Source organism: Otolemur garnettii, unplaced genomic scaffold (assembly GCF_000181295.1).
Source record: "Otolemur garnettii isolate 467f Iridium unplaced genomic scaffold, OtoGar3 scaffold00013, whole genome shotgun sequence".
Lineage (NCBI taxonomy): Eukaryota > Metazoa > Chordata > Mammalia > Primates > Galagidae > Otolemur > Otolemur garnettii.
The window spans coordinates 28842903-28850456 of record NW_003852408.1 but is presented as its reverse complement, the minus strand read 5'-3'; the positions used below and the strand labels follow the sequence as shown (position 1 = coordinate 28850456).

Genomic DNA, 7554 nt, shown 5'->3' with positions numbered 1-7554 from the left:
AAAAAAAAAAAAAAAGAAAAAAGAAAATTACCCTTGAAAATCCCTACAATTAACTAAAAAGAATACCATACAGATGCATCATCTCTCAGTAAGACCAACACAGCCAATTTTTCTTCTGCTGTTAGAATAGATCACTATTTCTTCCACTGAGATGAAATTACTGAACTATATTTAGAAGTCTTGTACAAACAAAAAAGAAAAAAGGTAGCTCTAAACACGATAAATGCACACACACTAAGCCATAATGGTACTATGGTTCAAACTCACATAATGTGTATGGTACACTCTGCTGAATCTTATTTAACCTCTACAACCACACTTGTAAGTCAGGTATGATTAGCTCCATTTTACAGACCTAGAAACTGAAGCTAGGAGTTAAATGCCAGTTGCCAGAAATTGCACAACCACTGAGTGGTAGAGCTGGGACTTAAACTCTAATCCTTTGGCTCCATATTCAGGACTCTTGTCATTATTTTAAATTATTATGTGTTTATTTATTTTATATCCCATAATCTTCCAGAAGGGAGTCCAGGAAGATCTTTCCTTTATAGTTCAGTCACCACCTCCAGCCCCAACTGTGCAGATTATGGAATTCTGCTCTGCTTAACAGCTGAGAATTTTAACATGCAGGTTGAATTTTTCAGAGCCTGCTAGATCATCAGTGTTTCTCAGATTTATTGCCAGTTCATAGTACTGTGCTGCCTCTGCAAAGGCTAAAGATCCAAAGAGGTTTGACTCTGAGTTGGATATACAGAGTTCCCCAGAAGAGCTACCTCTTTATGGAAAAAAAAAAAAAAAAAAAGAGCTGCCTCTTAAAGTTCCCTCATGGACATATTTTAGACTAAGGAGGAGACATTAGAGAGAACTGAAAGAACAACCTTCCATTGGAAAGGTGCCTTCTACAAGATTAAATGTGAGTCTAAGCCATCTATACCTAAGATTGCCCCTGGTAAAATAGCCTCTATCTAGACCTGTGGTTCCCAGCCCTGGCTTCATGTTATAACCATCCAAGAAACTTTTTTAAGCCACTGAGAACTCCCACATAGAGATTTTTCATTTAATTGGTCTGAGTAGAGTCCAGGCCTCAAGTAGTTTTTGAAAGTTCCTTAGGCAAGTCTGAAATACATCTAGCATTGAGAACTCTAGACCCTACCACATACCAGGCATTCTGCTGGCACTTCCATTATTTCAATTGATCCTGGTAACAGCATTATGAGTAGGACAATATTGGGAAAATTAAGTCATGATCCCCAAACCCCAAAGCAAATAAGAGAGTTGAATCCAAGTCAATCAGATCCCAAAGCCTGAGCAAGTGACATCAGAGTCTGTGTAGCAGTGGTGGGGTATGGAGTGGGCTTTATGATTCCATCCCTGATTAGAGACATTGTCTGGGGTAGAGAAGAACTCACTGCCAATAGTACTGTGCTGAACAGACCCATCCGCTCCTTACACTAAAAACACTCTGATTTTTTAGGCCCTCCTCTTTAAGAGGGAGCAGAAAGATTCCCGGGACAGGCTTCGAGCAGAAAGGGCCAAGATGAGGCAGTTGGAAGTGGAGAGGAAAAGAAAGGAGCATGAGGAGCAGAGGCGGCTCAAGCAGGAGCAGCTGGAGAGAGCAAAAAAGATGGAGGAGGAGCTGGAGCTGGAGCAACAGAGACGCACAGAGGAGAACCGGTGGGTCGGGCAAGCAGAAAGATCATGGTGGGGTCAGGAAGCAGGAGAAAAAGGCAGGGGGTGACCTCTTCTAGCGGCAAAGTTTGGTTCTGAAGCTCACGTCCTGAGGTAAAACATCATGTCTCATTTTTCTCTGTCCTCAGTTACTTAGGAACAACCTGGACTAGAGATGAGACAGTGTCTTGACCATTAATGTTACTCAAGATAGGGAGTTAACATAGAAGGGGTCTTCTTAGAAAAGCTTTGAGACGCAAAGCCCCTGCCTTGTCTGCATCACGTGAGGCCTTTTTGCAGGACTTGCCTCTAATGTGATCTTCATAATCAACCCCATAAGGCAGGAGTTTGAAAATCCATTTCATAGGAATTGAAAATGAAACTCTCAAGAACTTAAGGCCCCACCCTCAAAGCACAGAGCTGTGTACTGAAACTTCTGGGCTTCTAGTTGCAGGTTAGCTGTGCTCTTGCCTCTCCTCTTGAATCCTGGTTTCCCTTGAAAAACCTAGTCTCCTCAAAATGGGGCACTCCCTGTTGCCTGTGGGCTGCAAAGCCTTCTCCCTCCACCCCTCCCAAAGCATTGCCTGTTGCCTTGTCTCACCAGGATGCCCTAATGTTTTCTGTCATTTCCCTGAATTTATGTTTTCTCAGCTTGAGGAAACAGAGACTGGAAGAAGAACAGCAGCAGCAGGAGGAGGAGGAGAGAAAGCAGCGGCTCCAGCGGCAAGCAGCCCAGGAGAAAGCCCGTTGGCAGCAAGAGGCGTTTCGGAGGAAACTGCAAGAACTACAGAGAAAGAAGCAACAAGAAGAAGCTAAGAAGGCTGGTAAGCACAATCCTTGAGCTCTTTGCATCTCCCATCTCTTTGGGGCAGAAATATTTTTATCTTACTGTTAGTATTATTTATGCTAGGCCTTACTATGCAAAGCACTCTAATAGTGTAAGCTATTTTTCTCCCGAAGTGTGACTAGGACCCTTCTGTGCTTTCAGCATTGCTCAGGACTTACCTAAACCAGAGACACAGCCCTACTCTTCACTTCCTTCCCAACAGATAGAAATAGATTCAAACATCTGGATAGCTTCAAGCAGAACTTTTCAGGTGTTGATGTGTAGTCTCTCCAGCCTCACTTTTTAAAGTTGTTTTTTTTTTTTTTTGACAGAATGTCACTTGTCACCCTCGGTAGAGTGCCATGGCATCATTTAGCTCACAGCAACTCCCAACTCTTGGGCTTTAGCACTCCTCTTGCCTCAGCCTCCTGAATAGCCTGCCACCACACCAGGCTTTTTTTTTTTTTTTCTTTTTAGTATAGATGGGATCTCTTTCTTGCTCAGGCTGGTCTCAAACTCCTGAGATCAAGCAATCCAACTGCCTTGGCCTCCCAGTGTGCTAGGATTACCCGTGTGGACTACCACACCCCACCCCTAAAAAGTATTTTTTAATGAACACATAATTGTCCACATTTACAGGGTATGTTATGATATTTTGACACCTATATACAAAGTGTAATGATCAAATCAGGTTAATTAACACTCCTCACCTCAAACATTGATCATTTCTTTGGGTGTTGGGAACATTCAAAATCCACTCTTCTAGATATTTGAAAATGGAAAATTATTGCTAATCAGTCATTTTATAGTATTATAGAGCACTAGAACTTACTCTTCCTATCTTCACTGTATTTTTATAACCAGCCCTTCCCTATCTCCCCCACCCTCCTATTCTTCCCAGTCTCCAGTAATCTCTCTACTTCCATGAGTTCAACATTTTTAGCTCCCATACATGAGTAAGAACATGTGCTATTTAGCTTTCTATGCCTGGCTTATTTTACATAACATAATATCTTCCAGGCTCATTTATATTACTGTGAAAGATAGGATTTTGTTCTTTTCTATGGCTATATAATATTTCATTGTGTACACATACCACATTTTCATTATCTATTCATCTACTGATCAACAATGATTGATTCACATCCTTGCTATTGTGAAGAGTGCAGCAATAACTACGGGGGTGCTGATTTATTGTCCTTTGGATATTTACACAGTATTAGGGATTGTTGGATTCAGGCTTACTTTTGAGGAAGAGGGAGGAACTTTGGCAGTGACTCTGTGGCCACTTCCTGGTACTGGCTCTCTAGACTGGCCAGTCCAACTGAGTAAGCACCAAGTTTCTCTACACCTTGTTCTGATGCCTCTCCCAAACTCAGCTTCATACACACCAGGCTCTGGAAAATTCTTCCCCAAGGTTTTAATTGCATAATGCATTGCACATAGTAGGTGGTTAATTAAAGGACTCAAATTAGTAAATTAACCCCCAAGGTAATCCCCACAGAGGATCTGACAGTCTATTGGCAGATAAACTGCAGAATTTCTTATGGAGAGTCCCTAGGAATCAGACTTGATAATTGGATCAGAAAATTGTTTCCCTGGGGCGGCACCTGTGGCTCAAAAGAGTAGGGTGCTGGCCCCATATGCCGGAGGTGGCAGGTTCAAACCCAGCCCTGGCCAAAAACTGCACACAAAAAAAAACCTGTTTTCCCTCAGTAATAATCCCTGCTGAGCCCACTTCTTTTCTATGTTGCAGAGGCAGAGAAGGAAAGGCAGAAAGAATTAGAAATGCAGTTAGCAGAAGAACAAAAACGTTTGATGGAAATGGCTGAAGAAGAACGACTAGAGTACCAGCGGCAGAAACAGAAAGCAGAAGAGAAGGCTCAGCTGGAGGCAGAGGAAAGGAGGCTAAAGGAGGAAGCTATAAGGGTAGCCCAGGAGGAAGCCATGAAACAAGCTCAGGAACAAGCCAGGTACCGAACCTTAGGGCAACAGAACAATCGCATAGGGGTACTGTACAAGGGTTTGACTGCCTGGTGCTGGTACTAGCTGTCCACTGCCTTTGGACCATCAGAGATACCCTGTACCCCCATAAGCATGGTTTGGTTGTTGCAGGGGGTTTTTTTGGCCGGGGCTGGGTTTGAACCCACCACCTCCAGTAGATGGGGCCGGCACCCCACTCCTTGAGCCACAGACGCCACCCATAAGCATGATTTGGAAGACTGAAATACAAAGAAATGCTTTTGTTGCGTATGTCACAGGATCCCTTCATGGCTTTAGCACTTATACCAGAGCTAGATGTGAGTTTAGGGATCATCTGTTTGAGTTCTCTGGTTTACAGATGAGAAAAGCAAGTCCCAAAGAGGGAAAGGAACTCGATTAGGGCAAAACCATGAGGAAGGGCAATGCTAGGACCAGACCTAAGACCCCAGATTCCAAACCTACTTCCTTTCCTTAATATTTATTGAGGCTTATTATGTGCACAATACTGTTCTAAAGATACTGGGAGTTCAAGAGTAAGCAAAAGAGAGAAAATCTCTTCTCCCATTTTACATTCCAGGAGTGGGAGTGAGAAAACTCTAATGAAAAATAAAGATTTTTTTTTTTTTAGGCTAGCAATAAATGCTATACAGAAAAATTTTTAAGATGTGATAGGAGGGCTGGGCATGGTGGCTCATACCTGTAATACTAGCACTCTGGGAGGACGAGGCTGGTGGATTGCCTGAGTTCACGAGTTCAAGACCAGCCTGAGCTAGAGCGAGACCCTGTCTCTAAAAACAGCTGGGTGTTGTGACCGGTGCCTGTAATCCCAGCTACTTGGGAGGCTGGGTCAAGAGGACTGTTTAGCCCAGGAGTTTGAGGTTGCTGTGAGCTATGATACATGGCACTCTACCAAGGTGATAAAGTGAGACTCTGTCTCAAAAAAAAAAAAAAAACCCCAAAGATATGATAGGCTTGCAGGAGGCTGATAGGAGAATTTCAGAAGCATCATATTTGCTGAGACTTAAATGAGTTAGTCATATAAGTATCTGGGAGAAACATATTCCAGCAAGTAACTATAAATACGAAAGTCCAAAGAAAGAAATGAAACTGGTATGTTGAAAGAATAAAAAAGAGGCAGGGCCTGGCATGGTGGATCATGCCTATAATCCTAGCACTTTTAGAAACTAAAACAGGAGGATCAATTCAAGCCAGGAATTCAAGACAGGCCTAGGTAACAGGCCCCTCTCTTCAAAAAGTTTTTAAGATTAGCTGTGCATAGTGGTGGACACCTAGGTAGCTGGCAGTGCTTGAGGAGAGAGGATCACTTGAGTCTAGCAGTGTGGCAGCAAGCTATAATGATGCCACAGCATTTTAGCCTGGGCAATAGAGCAACACCCTGTTTCAAAAATTTTAAAAGCCAGCAAGGCTGAAATGAAGGCAAAGAATACTTCCTAATGAAGTTAGGGGCAGGCAAAGATTGAATCTAATGAGGAAGAAATAGTACAGAATCAAAATCACCTAGGCTTCCCCCCCGCCCCGTATTCTCCTACAATAGTAATGACCATCTTCCTTATGATATAATTTGAGTATGTGGTTTCAACTGACTTTTTTTAAAACTAGGTCCCCTATAGTTGTTACATCCTTAGTGACAGATGAAAGCAAAAGTCATTCTCATTAGAACCATCAAAATTGAAGGGTAAAAAGCCACAACCCAAAAAACCATGTGATCCCAACATTAACTATAAACACTTGAACATTTCCCCCTGAAATGTACTTTCAGTAACCATAAGCTAAATCTAAGATGATAAATACTCTTTAGGGGACCAGAAAGAGAAAGCAGCCAGAACAACTCTATTTTCAGGTTCTACTAACCTTGACTTTTTCTTCCTTTGGATTTTCCTCAGCTGTTAGCTAAGGAAATTTCATGAAATCGTAACAGTGGGGTTAGGTTCCTAAGTATTAAAATGAAAACTTATCTATTGTAGTTCCAACTTTCCATGAAAAGAAAACTGACAGTCATCTGATGGGAAGATGGGACGATTTTATAACGCTAGTCCAAGTAGCTGACAGAAGTAAGCCCTATTCTACCCAGGGTTAGGAGAACTTGATGCCAACTGGCTTTATTCCATCTTCACTTACGTGATATTAGCCCAGTACTCTAACTTGTCAGACCTGGTTCCTCACCTCTTAAACAAGGAAGTCCCCAGCAACATGAGTTAAGAACTGAGAATTATGCCTTTCCTTTTACTTTTCCAATAAGAGGCTCATTATAGTCTAAACCTCATATGTAAAGCTACTTAATGAACAAGAGTACATCCCCAAGTCTAGCTAATGATAATTCAAAGTTCTTCCGCTACCTTACAAGGACAATTTCTAGGGTAAGTAATCATTATTGGAATTGGGGATGGGGTGTCTCCTTAGGCAAAAAGCTGCATTGGAGAAACATCTTCATTTCTATGAAGAGCTCCGTAAGGAAGCCAGTGGCCTGCAGTGGACACAGAATATTTCCAGACCATGGGTTTACTCTTATTTCCAGTTCCTACCAATACCCAGGCCTTAAGGCTAGAAGAAAACTAAAAAGTAAGTTGGGAGGTGGTGATAGGAAAAGAGAAACTTTCTTTATAATTAAGTTCCATCCTAAGCACAATTATTAAAATGGTTCAAGTTCATCTGGTTTACCTTAACCCATGCTAAAGATTGTAACTCTGGAACATCCATTCCCACCACTTCTCAACACCACACATTTTGTTTAACCCACTTAAACTTTTCATGCACTTACATCCTTTTGTTTTCGAAAACCACATAAATCCAGACGCTTTGGTGCTTAAAACTATCTAGAATTTCATAATTTCTGTCTGAAACACTAACATTGTCTGAGGACAGAGTATTTCATTTCAGTCAATGTGCCTGAAAGAGTTGCAGGTAAATGGAAATTTTGCAATGCAAACAATTATGAACTAGCTAAAAGGACCTAATTCATATATTCTGTATTAAGAATTTTATTATAGTGAGATACAACTACAACAGGGACTTTACCTAACAAATGCTAACACTGTAACCTAATATATATACCCTGA

General features: G+C 41.7%; 1 protein-coding gene across 1 annotated transcript in view; it reads left to right on the top strand.

The window, feature by feature from the left end:
* KIAA2012 (KIAA2012 ortholog) overlaps positions 1-7037 on the top strand; it is a 112771-nt gene extending 105734 nt beyond the window's left edge. The window contains exons 20-23 of the mRNA XM_023510383.1: positions 1475-1674; positions 2320-2492; positions 4251-4467; positions 6899-7037. Of these exons, the coding sequence (XP_023366151.1) occupies positions 1475-1674; positions 2320-2492; positions 4251-4467; positions 6899-7037 (729 nt within the window). The remainder of the gene's footprint in view (positions 1-1474; positions 1675-2319; positions 2493-4250; positions 4468-6898) is intronic.
* Positions 7038-7554: the final 517 nt, after the last annotated feature.